This window comes from Spea bombifrons, chromosome 4, assembly GCF_027358695.1.
Source record: "Spea bombifrons isolate aSpeBom1 chromosome 4, aSpeBom1.2.pri, whole genome shotgun sequence".
Taxonomy (NCBI): Eukaryota; Metazoa; Chordata; class Amphibia; order Anura; family Pelobatidae; genus Spea; species Spea bombifrons.
In genome coordinates, this window is record NC_071090.1 from 105,367,462 (window position 1) to 105,382,968 (window position 15,507).

General features: G+C 46.6%; 1 protein-coding gene across 1 annotated transcript; it reads left to right on the top strand.

The window, feature by feature from the left end:
- Positions 1-1,718: 1,718 nt before the first annotated feature.
- Positions 1,719-15,183, top strand: LOC128490616 (tetratricopeptide repeat protein 39A-like). The gene is made up of 18 exons (XM_053462587.1): positions 1,719-1,769; positions 3,001-3,102; positions 3,525-3,656; positions 7,351-7,406; positions 7,507-7,574; positions 8,036-8,100; positions 8,962-9,061; positions 9,364-9,429; positions 9,822-9,930; positions 10,282-10,349; positions 10,556-10,615; positions 10,699-10,860; positions 11,481-11,572; positions 12,052-12,172; positions 13,439-13,550; positions 13,758-13,872; positions 14,263-14,379; positions 14,790-15,183. The coding sequence occupies exons 1-18, from the start codon at positions 1,741-1,743 to the stop codon at positions 14,908-14,910; spliced, it is 1,695 nt and encodes a 564-aa protein (XP_053318562.1). The 5' UTR covers positions 1,719-1,740; the 3' UTR covers positions 14,911-15,183.
- The last annotated feature ends 324 nt before the right edge of the window (positions 15,184-15,507 follow it).

A 15,507-nucleotide genomic window follows, 5' to 3' on the forward strand; every position in this document is an offset into this window, starting at 1 on the left:
TTTAAAGGGACCGCATCCTACCATGTGCATTAAAGTGCATGCGATGGCTGCGGCGTCCCTTTAAATGGAATTTAACTCTTTCTATGTTTATGAGAGAAATAAAACAAGCCAGGTTGGGGGATTTGGTACATTGTAGTCTCCTCACCATAGCAACCAATGGACTAATCCTGCCGACTGGACTGGCTCACTGGTTGCTATGGCGATATGGAGACCACTTTGCACTCTTTAATCATAGCCCCCTGTGTATCTTTTGCTCTAGAACCGTATTCTAAACAGGATAACTGGCGCTTTAAACAGCCACCCAATAAAACAATGAGAACCGGACATAACCCCCAAAGGGTTAACTTCAGCCGCACGTTCCCTCCTGGAGAAGCCGGTTCGGGGAGTTTTTATGGTTTAGGTGTGAGATACGAGGAAACGTCTGCCACAACAATGCTGAGTCGAGACGGTCTGGCTGAGCATGCTGAGAGTTGTGGATCATGTGACGCGCACGCCTGAGCCTTGGTTCCGGTTGTAACGATATCCAATGTTGTATGAAGGAGGTTATTCGTTGGGGTAAAACGCTCCTGCCTCGTGCCCCAAATCTCATACCAGAGAGGGGTTACCCAAACATATACCTCCCAATTGTCCCGGTTTAGAAGGGCCAGTCCCTCTTTGGGACCAAAATCCCTCTGTCCGTTTGTCGTCCCCTGATGTCTGTTTTCTGGGTGCTCGGAATGTTTTCTGTACCGTATAGTAGTAATGTGTATTACCAAGCGGCCCAGTATATAATAACCGTTAGAGCCCAACGTGGAACACCCAGTCCTCACAGAGGGATCGAATCAAATACCCTAAACGCGGCACAGGCAGCCTCCCCTGACCGTATAAATACCACCCAAACCCTTCATATGCCCCTTCATATGCAAGGCACCCTGGTGGCTGAATGTGGAACTGCGAGTAAGACACACAGACAGTTACCCCTCTGGCTATCTGCACATCCCCAGCCACCGCACAGCTACTCTCATCACTCAGGTAACAGAACCTGCCGGCAGATCAGCCCCGTTCCCTCCATCTAGTTGCCCATTTTTCCTGCTATAAACACATTTCGTCTTAGATGTACTAGCCCCTACCACTTCTGCTGGGAGGCTGTTTCATTCATCCACCACCCCTCCTGTGAAATAAACTTCCCTTCTGTATTTTGTTAGCCCCTAAACTCCACCAGCGTCACCAGATTCCCATTTCAGGCTCCAGGTGCTCCTCTATGCAGCCCCTTAGACTACAACTCCAACGGCCCTCAGCCAGGTCTTGCCGCGGAAGTGGAACACTAGGCACCCAAACGCGTCACGGTTTTAACTCATTCATGGATTACAAAAGAGGGTTCTAATGGACCAAAACTTACAAGCTGGCTGAGCCTGATGGGACGTGCAGCAGAACCATTAAAGTGTGAAAAGGAATAGGAGGCATCGCAGTGTCTGCACACTATAACTCCCATCATGCGCAGCCACACAAATCAGCAGCGCGGAAAGACTAAAGCACTCCTCTCAGCCCAATAAAAGACACCGATCCGTCGCTGGGCGTGGTTATTTGAAAACCCTCCCCTAAGAGGGCGTATCCACAAAATTCCAGAGGACTCCACGTGTCAGAGGGCGTGGTCAGAGGAGTCAGGGCTCTGACAGGTAGACATGAGCTAGGTGAGGCATAGCCCTCCCCCAGACAGGTGTCAGGGGGCGTGGCTTCACAATCAGCCTGTGCAGGAGCAACATGAGCAGCCAGCCTGGATCAGGGGACACGTAAGTGGGGTCCACACACCTGTACTGGGGGCCACTTACTGCAACCCCCAGGGGGCCACACTGTGAACTCATCAAATGGAGACATGACTGCCCCATGCGACACACCTCCATTATTACCCCAGGGGGCAATGCATGCCAGCACATCACTCACAGCAGGAGGGTGGGCGTTAGGATTGGGCTCCCAGGTACATTTCATACACAATATTTACTTCAGGGAACCCACTGATTATATCGCTGTCTGCTTTCAGATCCATTTACAATAATGTTTGCTCTGACACTCCAGCTGTCTAACCTCTTATTACAGAAACCCGGCCCCTGAGTGCCTTATTACCCCTGTAACATCTTATTACAGTATCCGGCCCCTGAGTGCCTTATTACCCCTGTGACATCTTATTACAGTAACCCGGCCCTTGAGTGCCTTATTACCCCTGTAACATCTTATTGCAGTACCCCGGCCCCTGAGTGCCTTATTACCCTGTAACATCTTATTACAGTAATCCTGCCCCTGAGTGCCTTATTACCCCTGTAACATCTTATTACAGTAACCCGGCCCTTGAGTGCCTTATTACCCCTGTAACATCTTATTACAGTAACCCGGCCCCTGAGTGCCTTATTACCCCTGTAACATCTTATTACAGTAACCCGGCCCCTGACACCTATTGTCATAGCTCATTATTAATAACTCATCCATTCTATTGTACCGATACATTCATAGAATAAACCACCTTCAGCAAATACGTTACTCCAAAGTACAGGGAGGCACCCACCATACTACTTCCTAATGATTAAAAGAATGGTTTACACACTAAACACACCTTTCCACGCCAGAAAGGAAAGTCTTACACAAAGCAATAAGGCACTCAGGGGCCGGGTTACTGTAATAAGATGTTATAGGGGGTAATAAGGCACTCAGGGGCCGGGTTACTGTAATAAGATGTTATAGGGGGTAATAAGGCACTCAGGGGCCGGGTTACTGTAATAAGATGTTACAGGGGTAATAAGGCACTCAGGGGCCGGGTTACTGTAATAAGGTGTTACAGGGGTAATAAGGCACTCAGGGGCCAGGTTACTGTAATAAGATGTTACAGGGGTAATAAGGCACTCAGGGGCCGGGTTACTGTAATAATATGTTATAGGGGGTAATAAGGCAGTCAGGGTGGGGCGGTCAGGGTAGGGATACTGCTGTATCATGCTATTAGGTACGTGTGTCCAATCTAAGTTTTCGTTGCAGGTCCGGTGTGGATCTCTCCCGGGATCTGGATGAATGTATGGAAGCTCTGAATCTGTTTTTGGATAACCAGTTTAATGAAAGTCTGGATCTTCTGCAGCCGAAGTAAGAATAATTCGGGGGGGGGGGTGGCTGGCTGGCTGGCTGGCGGGGCGTATTTGTGGATTTTCTAAATGAGTGGACCGTGGGGCTCTACAGATATAAACCCTTTAATGACCCATCGCGGAGATTTCCAGGAATTCTACCAACGGTCCTGATGAAAATAATGTATTGGAAAAATATTCTGAATGGAGTCACCTGTGTACAAGCAGGGATGTCAGCTGTGATGTAGCAGTACGAAAGGCATTAGTCTGGATGCTCAGATATCATTAAATCAGAATAGAATATGAAGGGGTCGGCCACAGGGGTTTACCCCGAGATTGGGGTAAAAGTCCAGAGACTCAGAGCAAACCCTGACCTTTCCCAGGTAGGCTTCTTCTATACAGGAGGGAGTGAGTGACTTGTTTGCCTGTTCATGTTTACCCCAGGGCTAGAGACAGCATGTACCACGGCCTCGTATACGGAACCATACTGGAAATGAAAGCAATGATGACGTTTGAGCCAGAAGACATTATCAACGCCGGACAGAACATGAAACGGGCGCAGGAGATCTGCCAGAGGTAAGGGTGCTGCATTGGCTGTGAATGATGCTTATAATCGTTGGGGGGGGCAGATGGTCCCATTAACCAGGGGCACTCATAGGAGATGTGTGTGGCAAATAATGTCCTTGGTTGCCATCGGGTCACTCTGGGGTATAATTTTCTGTCTCATCGATGGAAATGTTTAACTTTTGGGGGCACGCAAATTACTGGGACCTCCTCTCTATATATGAATGAATGAATAAGTGAATGAATGAATGTATTTCTGAATACGATATTGAGTATGAATGAAATCTGTGTTCTATATGAGGTTCATGAGTTCCATATTAAAGGGTCCACTTATGGATGCGGTTCTACCCCTGTGCTAAGCAGGCCGTAGCTCACCGGCAAGGGAGTAAATCTCCAACGTTGGGGCAGTTACCATTCATATCTTGGAGGAAAGATAAGAGAGAGGGGGTATCATGGAAATGATGCAGCAGGGACATATTTGTCACATATGTCAGGACTAGAGGTTGGAATCTCAGACTAGAGGGTGAAATGTAATATGCAAAAGCTCCATTTCAACACGACAGTTGTGGAGAAGTGGCACAGCCTTCCAGCAGAAGTGGTAGAGGCTATTCTAGTGAGTAAATTTCAATGTGCATGGGCTAGGCATAAAGCTTTCCTTAATCTAAAGGAAGGCAAAGGACCAAGTAAGGTTTGCGGGCAGATTAGATGGTTGCATGTAATGCGCTGGGGTATTAGCTGCGTCACTTTTTATAGTTTAGTATCTTCAGCCTGACCCCCCGCCCACCTTTAATCTTTCGCTGTCACTTTCTCCCTCGTCCCCTGGACGGTATCCTCACCTTAGTTAAAGCAAACACGATGCTGCAGCTTTCTGCCGGTCTCCGGCACTCACAGTCCGGGGGGGGGGGATCTAACCCCCTCTCTGAAACCGCTCTGTAAATCAGCCGAGCGGAATAATAATTACTTTTCCTACAACTCCTTCCCGCAGAAACAGAGTGTCAGGTGGCAGCGCCTCCAGTCCTGGCTGAGGCTTCGCTTTTGGCCGTCATTCTAATTCTTCTCAGGCAGTAAACGTGTCGTCGTTACCGGTCTGTTTGCTTTGAGGGTCTGTGTGTCTCTGGGGTCTATTCACTTAATGCAGAGTTGGCGGGAGAGCTGTGGTTTGCACTCCTTGGCTTCAGTATACATTACGAAGGCCCAACCCCAGTGAGCTTCTGCTGCGGTAAGAGCTCGGCTGGCCCTGTATCGTGTATGGTTAAATCATCCGTCTCCTCACCCCTTGATTTATACATTGCACTGGGCCGAGCTGGCCCTTTTTGATGGAAGAACCTGCCGATGTTGGCCTTCATAATGAATAGTGATAAGATGAAACATTCACGCTCACCAGTTTAACTACGTGTTAATGAAGGGCCGCTCTGGACTTCCTTGTTTCCCTCCTTATAACGTATCGTTAAAGAGGAGAGGCAAAACCCATTGTTAAGTGAATTAGGTGTATCCAAAGACATAGGAACGGCACCGCTATGTGACATGGCGACACCACTCTGCCCCATCGCTGTTATGAAAGCGCGTCTCCGAAAACCTGCTCCAGACTGAAGCCACTAAGGGGTTAATTAGGGGAATATCGGAATTATAAACTTTGCAGCTAAAGTCAACAAAGACAGTCAACAAATGTCACCAGAAACAACAGGAAAAACCAGCAGTACCAGAATAGGCGCCCATCACAATCAGGATGCGGCAAAAGGGGGTAGTTACTGGTGCTGGGGTGGGGAGGGAGACCTTACAAGACCAGCAGATTGGGGCACGGTTTTGGATATAGATATATACACAGTAGTGTGAAAAAGAAAGTGTACCCTCTTTGAAATCTGTAGTTTTAAATATCAGGACATGGCAATCATCTGTTCATTAGCAGGTCTAAAACATAGGTAAATAGAATGTGAGATGAACAACAACACATGACATATTACACCGCGTCATGGTTTACTTAACAAAAATAAAGCCAAAATGGAGAAGCCATGTGTGAAAAACGTAACGGTTCAATAACTTGTAGAGCCACGTTTAGCAGCAATAACTTGAAGTAATCATTTCCTGAATGGCTTTATCCGTCTCTCGCATCGTTGTGGAGGAATTTTGGGCCATTCTTCTTTACAGCGTTACTTCCGTTCATTGAGGTTTGTGGCATTTCTTTATGCGCAGCTCTCTTAAGATCCCGCCAAACCGTTTTAATGCGATTGCAGTCTGGACTTTGGGCCATCGCAGCACCTCGATTCCTTTCTTTTTCAGCCATTCTGTTGTGTATTCGCTGGTGTGTTGGGGTCATTGTACTGTTGCGTGTCCCAATTTCAGCCAAGCTTTAGCTGTTGGACAGATGGCCTCACATTAGACTCTAGGATACAGAGGAGTTTTGGTTGTTGCAAAACAAGCCCAAATCATCACCCCTCCGCTGCCGTGCCCGACAGTTGGTACGAGGTGTTTGTGCTGAGATGCTGTGTTTGGTTTCCTCCAAACGGCGCTGCGCACTACGGCCAAACATCTCCACTTTGGTCTCATCAGTCCAAAGGACATCGCTCCAGAAGTCTTGTGGTTTGTTCAGATGCAACTTTCCAAACCTAACATGTTCTTTTTAGAGAGAAGAGCCTTTCTCCTGGCAACTCTTCCAAACAAACCCTACTCGCTCAGTATGTAACTGTAATGTGATGAAATGATAGTTGAAAGGGACCCTCCAGCCATTATATGCACTTTAATGCCTATAATAACTGCCTGGCCTCCTTTCACAAGACCCCCCATATGCTGTTGCCCCTATTTAACAAAAAAAGTTCTCCTGTTGTTTTTTTCCTGCCGCTGATTGGCTTTTTCAAGCAGCCAATCGGTGCCAAGAATTGTCAGACCACAGAGGAGTATGAAGCTGCAGCTTCTACCCTGGGTAGCCCCCCCCTTAGCAGTCCTGATTGTAGTGATTTGCAAAATTATATAGATTACCGGTATATACATAATTATATACATCATTTAATCTTATTTTAGGTAAGTTTTCTATGATATATATAGGTTATATAGGTTATATATATATATATAATGCATTCTATAATTACTATCATGTATCAGTGATGAATTAACCCCTTAATGACAAAGCCCGTACATGTACGGGCTCAAAATGCATTGTTTTCAATGGGTTTAGGGACCGCCCATTGTCCTTAAGGGGTTAAATCCGAATATATTCGGGATTTATTAATATGATATATTTAGATAATAACAGGGCTCGGAGATGAATAAATATAGAATCTTATGAATTCTTTTTAGTGTGTTTGCTCTTCTCCCGGGTGTTTGTATATAGCCGGGTGTGAGGCTTTTAAACCTTGCAGTGATTATATCTTTCCTTCCTTTCTCTCCGTCCTTCTTTCCTATCTAGTAATAACCCTGGCTTTCTTATAAGAGCTGCATCCTCGCAACATCCATTTCTAATAAACGTTTTTATATTTGGATTTAGAGATTGCACCCCCAAATATACGCAGGTTTTGGGGTATTTGTGGGATCTTCTAATAACCTCCCTCTATTCAATCCCTTTGGAAGTTGCTAACATTGGCATCTTTTGTTTATTGGTTGGTTACGATGTAACTTGAGTTCAGGTCCAAAATGGAGGCGTGATCTAAGTGTGAGTTGCTGTAAGTCGGGTACTGAATGCGAGAATCACAACGACCTGTCCTTTACTCACCAGATTCAGGAAGAAGACGTCGCTTATCAACAAGTCAGGAGCGGATTCCTATACAGAAGGTGAGCCGCACAGTGCTGTGTATATCAGTAATGAGTATCTATACATCGTATAGCTGTATAGTGATGCCGAGTATCTATACGCTGCTATGTCTCGTTGCAGTTGAATTGCACGCCGAGGTGTGTTACGCTGAGTGTCTCCTGCAGAGAGCGGCTCTCACGTTCCTGCAGGTACTGCGTGTTATTGTGTGTTATTGTGTGTTTTTGCGTGTTATTGCGTGTTATTGCGTGTTAATGATGTGCGGATCCCACGCGGTGTAGTTTGGGGTGTTGTTGGCCGGTAAAGATACTCGGTGTGACTATATGACAGCAGAGGACGCGGTATCTTCATCCAACGGCTGCACAGCACACGCGTGGGGGCCGGGGCTTTGAGACGTATTGATAGCTATTTGTGTAAGATTTATATATAATTTTAATGTTTTACACATTATCGGGGCTTTTAGGGCTGTAGAACCCTGCGATCCCCTCATACCCAGCAAACATTCCGCGCTCCTAGCAAAGAGGGGCATCGGGAGGAATTGAGTGCTTTGGTTCGTTTAAATGCCCCCCTTTTGCCGTGGGACGGCTGGGGTTTGGGGGAGCGTCGCAGGCCTCTGTCGGTCATTGTTGTCTTGTGTTTTTACCGTGTTCAGGATGAGAATATGATCAACTTTATCAAAGGTGGAATGAAGGTTCGGAACAGCTACGTGATTTATCGGTGAGAACTGGGTGTTCGGGTCACTGGGCGCTACATACGTTATTTGGCCGTAATGTATATTTTTGGGGCTTTTAATAAAGCCGTTAGGGGGTAGTAAAAAGTGGCCGGATCTCTGTCTAGCCAATGGGCGATGGGATCCCTAGCATGCTTGTCTTCCATTGGCTGCGCAGATTTCTGATTTAGAGCCCTGACATGCAGGTATAGAAGACGCCACGCTCTGTAGCTCTAGAAGGTCAGACTGACCCTGCTGCCGTCCAGAGAGGCAGTCGGTAACGTGGCTCACCTGGGAATGGCCCGGCTAGAACGACAACACCTATAACGCTCAGCCAAGGCGGGCAATGACTATTCCTGATGGGAAGGCTAGAACCTTACCTGCCTTCGCAAGGCACCTTCTGTTTGGGACGTGATCCAGATAACCTTCCAGACAGGGCCGGCCGAAGACTTAACGCCGCCTGGGGCGAAGTTTAAAATGGCGCCCCCCCCCCGCCGACGCCGACGGGGGGCGGCATTTTAAACTTCGCCGACGCCATTATCTACCCCCCCCCGGTACTTACCTTTAAACAGTCCTGCGGCGAGTCTCCCTGCACTGCCACGGTGCCGGCTTGTAATGCTGAGCGCCGGAAATTGACGTCACTTCCGGCGCTCTGCATTACAAGCCGGCACCGAGACTGAACAGGGAGACTCGCCGCAGAGGAGAGAGAGAGAGGGGCGCCGAGCGGGTAAGCGAAAACCACTCGGCGCCCCTCTCTCTCTCCTCTGCTTCAAAAAAAAACAAAAAAAAAAACGCTTGGGGCGGCAAAGTGCCATTGTAGGGCCGGCCCTGCTTCCAGATCTCCTGACTGTATCGCTGTTTCGTTCCAGAGATCTGAACGGGCTCATGCAGTCTAATAACTTCCAGAAGGGGGAGTCGCAGGTGCACCTCGAGGGCGGAGTCTCACTAGGGATTGGAGCATTCAACCTGGTGAGCTAATTTACATATCCCGCTGAGACGCAGTGGGAGGAGTCAGAATTTGGGGTGCTTAGGTGATCCTGTAGGGCTTGCTAACAGTAGCAAGGAAATTGCTCTTACGTTACATGAAAACCAAACAGATAAAGATATTTTAAATTGGAGTCACCTGTATTCAAGCAGGGATTTCCGCTTCAGTATACATGTAGCCGGTTTAATCGGAACGCTGAATGTTTCGTTTGACTCCTTCTCAGAAGCGATAGATTTGGTTGCAATTATAAGCAGGACTTTCATTACTTGCCTTCTGTTTGTCTCAGACTTTATCCCTCTTCCCACCCCGGATCCTGAGGTTGCTGGAGTTTGCCGGGTTTTCGGGGGATAAGGTACGTCTGATATCGCTGACCTTCCGTTTAAAGTGTAATTAAAGTATTAATATCCATTTCTTTCTAATGAACTTTTCTCTAAGTATTTCTGTTACGAATTAGAAAACCATCAAGTTCAAGAAGATAATAAATCGATAATCCTGGATCATTCACATTAAAAAAAATCCCTTTCATTCCTTTATTAAACATTTTTTTCATTTATTTGAGAGAAGAATTATTATCAGAAACGTTACATAAAGTACTAAAAGTAAATGATTTCCTAAAGTCTTCTGGATTAACCCTTTCATCCGGAAAGACTCCCCATAATTGTAATACCCGGAAAAACATGATAATACTCGTGGTCGCCACGTCCGTGGGAATTCCTTCTCTTACGTTCTTGTGTTTCTCCTCAGGAGTTTGGTCTGTCTCAGCTCAACGAATGCGCCATGTCTCACAACCTACGCTCTCTGCTGTGCACAATGTTACTGCTCTGCTACCACACCTTCCTCAGCTTCATTTTGGGTGAGACATTGTGATTCCCTCCTGTCTGTCACCCTGCGGTGGGAGGGGCAGACTCCGTGCCCCATAGCCCCCTCCTGTCTGTGTCACCCTGCGGTGGGAGGGACAGACTCCGTGCCCCATAGCCCCCTCCTGTCTGTGTCACCCTGCGGTGGGAGGGACAGACTCCGTGCCCCATAGCCCCCTCCTGTCTGTCACCCTGGGGTGGGAGGGACAGACTCCGTGCCCCATAGCCCCCTCCTGTCTGTGTCACCCTGTGGTGGGAGGGACAGACTCCGTGCCCCATAGCCCCCTCCTGTCTGTGTCACCCTGTGGTGGGAGGGGCAGACTCCTTATCTCTGTGTCACAATACAGGGACTGGCGAGGATAACTTTTTGGAAGCAGAATCCATCCTTCAGCCTTACCAGACCCGCTACCCCAAGGTGAGTAGGGACTTCTGTAGAGGAGCTGTTTGATGTGCTGTAGCTATTACTGTATTAGTACTGTTAGTCTTTGTGCCAAATTAATATATTTAGCACTTAATGCCCAGTGTGATATTTGGCTTATTGGACGTTCCAAATAGTGACTGTTTATTTTGAGCATGTGACCATTTCTCTTTCCGTGATTGGCTGATTCTTCACCCTCTCAGAGCGCCATCTTCCTGTTCTTTGCCGGGCGGATTGAAGAAATTAAAGGCAATATCGATGAGGTGAGCGTCTGCGAGAAGCCATGTTTGCTGTTCCCATTCTTGTCCCGTTTCCACCTCTCTCTCTCTCTGTCCTCCTTTTCCAGGCCGTGCGTTGGTTTGAGGTGGGTTGTTCGGCTCAACAGACTTGGAAGCAGTTCCATCACATGTGTTACTGGGAGCTCATGTGGTGCTTTGCCTATAAAGGGATGTGGAAGGTGGCGTATTTCTACGCGGACCTCCTGTTCAAAGAGAATCGGTGGTCTAAGGTATTCTGTCATCCCATTTTATTCTCCTAACCCTCGTATTTCCTTATCCGCCCCCCCAGCCTGACTCATTTCTCGTTTCCATTTCCAATCTCGCTCTGATGTTTTTTCCTCCTTTCGCTTCCTTTTCTTTCCCTTCTTCTAATATTTAAATCCTCAGGGTCTGTGGGGTGAATTCACAAGAAATCTCTGGGTTTTGGCCTGATTTACAACTTGCTGGAACTTTGAGAGAAGAGACATTCCAAAAAAGATGGGATATTCAACAAATTCATGGTCTTTGAAGCATCTCCTGGTTTTGCTGGGTTGTCTTCCTTCTAACTTCAGGTGTGACTCCACTCAGGAGCTCAGTTTAGGGGTAACTGGCTTTACCCGAGTGACGACTCGATGTGTATTGGACCCGCTGAGGGACACAACCAGCTTTGACTCTAGTTTCATTAACACACAGAGCTCTTTATTTTGCCCTGTCCATCCTTCTTACTGCATCGTTTTTATATGACCTTTGTCTTACCCCTCATCTGTCTCTACATCTATCCATCTATCCATCCATCCAAACACCGTCCCTCTTTCTGGCACCACCTCCTTCATTTAGTCTTCACTCTGGTCCATGTGTGTCTGTCCTGCAGGCCATGTATGTGTACATGAAAGCGGCCTTCTTAAGTATGTTACCTGCAGACGAAGCACGGCCCTTTGGTGAAAATGAAGTAGATTTATTCAGGTAAGGAGGAGCCGGACTATCGGGATGGTTTTCATTATTTTTACACATAAAGCAGCGACAGGTTGCCTGTTGATTAGTGAAGCAGGTGATATTGTAGCTGAATGTAAATGCAGATAGTACATTTATAAGTACCTTTTATGAAGAAACTATGTAGCTGCGTGCATACCTGCAAACTGTCCCGATTTCAGAGGGAGGCCCTCTATATCAGGACGTATTACTGGTCTTCCTGGTCAGTGTTTCCTCTCTGAGCAGGGGACTGGCCTTTGCCCAGTCCTCCCATCCAGGTCCTATTTGCTCCCTGCACCTTTCAAGGCTTTATGTGGCTAGCCCCACCCATGAGGAGCAGGAATGGAAGAGCTCTGAACTAATACTGTCTCCCTACTATGGATGCCCATTCAGAGGGGTAACATGCCACAGGAGGGAACAGAGGGGACAGCAGTGAGATTCACAGCACCAAATTAACTCTCTTTTCTCCACAGGCTGGTGCCTTCATTAAAACAGAAAATAGCAGGAAAATCTCAACCTACTGAAAAATATGTCATCAGGAAAGCCAGGCGATACCAAGCCAAAGAGCCAGCCCCCCTGCCTGTGCCGGCTCTGGTAGGTACCAAATATACCATCAGGTGCCCTCTGGCCTAAGACTTTCCCTTTTAATCATACTTACATAAGAGCCAGAAAATTACAACGACATGATCCTCGCACCATACGATGGGCTAAACCCTCACAGGAGAGCCTATAGTGACATGTTTAAGAGCCAGAAGAGTGATAAATTAATGTAGACCCCCCACACACAATCAAGCGCATCTGGTACTCCTATTGATATTTTCATGCCTAGCATGTCGTGGGGTTACATGAGGTTAGATAGCGATCAAGGATCTCTTTCTTCGCTCAGCCAGTCTTGCTGCAATGCTTGATATGGAGGCATTTATCAACACGCAAAAAAAGTTTGCAGGGGCCCCGTGCAATCTCTCTCCGGAGCAATCATATCTGCCATATTAAAAAGGTTGAATGCCTTTTAAATATGGCGGCGCCTTGCTGCTGCAAAGAGCTTCGCTCAGCGAGCGTTGCTGAAATGCCTGTGTATGAAGGCATTCGGCAACACCAGAAAAAGAAAACCCAGGTTGCTGCGTGATCGCAGAGCGATCACAAGCGCCATACTAGAAGGCAGCATGCTGCCCTGCAGGCTGATCATGGGTACTGCAATCAGCAATGCAGGGTAATTGAAGCTGTAATTATTAAATATAAAACTCAAAAAATATTAAAAAAAATATTAAAAATTAAAAAATTGTTAAAGAATTAATAAAAATACATTAAAATGTGAAAATAATTTTTAGTAGGGTTTTCCATTAGTTTTTGTAGATGACTAAAAGATTTTCCAAATAAAAATCAGAAAAAAGGGTTTTTTATTTTTAAAAATTTTCAGCATTTTTTTTATAGTAAATTAGATGATATGATGAATGTAATTGTATCTAAATAAAAACATTCTTGTCCTGCCCCCCCCATATATAACTTGTGTAAATGAGAGAAGAAAATCACTGCGAAAAAAACACAAACACAGCAGAAATGTTAAAACAGCCTCATCACGAAGGGTCCGAATTTTGAAAAACAGCCCGTTCGTGAAGGGGTTAACATGCATTTCTGTTTGATGAGGCTGTTTGGGGCAGTGTAACATTTTGAGCTCCTGTAACATGTATGATACATGTATGTAGAGCTTGAAACGTCGTTTCTATTCGGTTGCGCTTTAGATCACAGAGCAGCGAAGCGGATTATACTTATTAGAGTTTTTTAAACTTTCTCTGGCCCTTCTCTCTACCCCTCTGCCCTCCCTTCTCTCTACCCCTCTGCCCTCCCTTCTCTCGCTCCCAGGAGATAATGTATTTATGGAATGGGTTTTCTGTTCTTGGAAAAGACCCCCAACTGACAGAAAATGCCCTGAATACCCTGCGATGCGCTGAGAGTCGCCTGCACGAGGAGCCAGGTACCTTTTTAATGGAGGGGGGGCGATGTCATGGTATGTGGCTGCCTGGTGCCATGTGCTGGAATGGGGCCCTATCATGTTAACAAGCAAGTGCATGCAGCCCCGGGTACACAGAATGATTCTCTACCCAATGTAGTCAGATATAAATATAAAATACAATGTTGTTGGGTTTTTTGTGTGTTGTTGCTAATATTTAACTCCTCGCAGCAAATGAATATCTGGATGACGATCTCTGCTCCATTCTGCTTATGAAGGGTTTGTGTTTGAGGCATCAGGGACGGTTGACACACGCCGAGGAGTGTTTTATACGGATATGCCAAAGGTGAGCCCACCGCGACCCAATGACAGCGACATGTTACATAGGTTAAAGCCAGCAGCTCCGTGACGTGATGACTGGGACATGTTTGGTGGGTTAGAGGGTTGGTACATGTTTAATTAGAGGAGGGCGATCCAGCTGGTGGCATGAACATTTGGCACGGACTTGTATTCCTCCTCTCCTGACAAGCTGGGTCGAGCCAGGCTTGAGCTGATGCGAGCTCACCCGGTTTTAAAGGTCCAGTCCCAGTGCCTAGCAGAGTGACCTAGTGACAGTGATGTGTTTTGTGGGTTAAAGGGCCGGTCCCAGTGCAGAGCAGAGGGGTTTAGTGACAGTGATGTATTTAATGTGTTAAAGGGCGAGTCCTGTTTCATCTATTTTATGTCGTCCTTGCAGTGAGAAGAGGATAAAATTTGATCATCACTTGATCCCGAACGCATTGCTGGAGCTCGGCCTTCTGTATATGCAGCAGCGTAGGGGAGAGGATGCTGTTCCCATTCTTCGCCGTGCTAAGTACGTGCCGTGTGCGGGTCTAGCTGCGCTTAATGCTCTGTGCCTGACGTAAAGCCATGCGTATATACGCTGACATGTCTGTAGAGCACAGTTTGCATGGATGATACGTTCCATGTTATTCCCGGTGCAAAATCTTAATCCTATACACAATATATATCGGCAAAGGTTTTTCCTTCCCCAAACCATAGAATTTGCCGGCAGATAAGACCCATTCGGTCTGACCTTTTTATCCTGATGTAAAGACTCGGACCTTAATCAGTCGTTGGTCTCATCTGAGATTCACAAGCCATTCATCCATGCCAATATCACACTGTATTAGCTTTTACCACTTCTTCTGGAAGGCTCTTCCACTTACCTAGTACCCTCTGCCAGCAGCCACTATAATAAGATGAAATTGCTTTCTCTTCCAGGAACAGTTATAAAAATTATTCCATGGAATCGCGCACTCTGTTTAGGATTCACGCCGCGCTGTCTAAACTCAAGGCCCCGGACTCTGAGGAGAACAGTGTAGACGGAGCAGCTCTGTCCTGATGCGTCCTCAGCCGCTTATAAACAGTTAATGAAGATGTGAAATGATTCCGGCCATCTCAAAACTGATTACACGGAAGCAAAAATCAACACGCAGTGCTGTATAGCGGTGCCGAGTATCCCATCCGTGTGCCAGAAATCGCTTGATCTGGAAGCGTAACCACAGCGTCTGCTTTATTACTTTGTAGCGGAATCCTCCGTTGGTTTAATGAAGGAACGTATCGCCTTAACGAATGCTAATGATTGTAAATGTAATAAATTGTACAGTTTTCATTACATGGCGTTTCGTTTATTTATACTGCGGGGAAGTTTCATCAGTAAATGTTATTTAGGAACAGAAAGGGGGGGGGAAATAAGGAACAGAAAGAAGGGACCCAAAAAAAAGATGGCGGCTATAAAAAGCCTGAAGTGATTAATGAATGAGATTGAAACTCGAGGTGCAATGGATCGGCCGCGGCGAGCAGAGCTGGGTATTATTCTGATGATAATGCCTTATGTACCCAACGTATACCTTCCTCTGCGTCACCGGTAGGGTGAGAATAAAGGCCGGGCAGCACATCCTCCTGTCCTTTAAAAATAATATACATATGGAATAAAGCC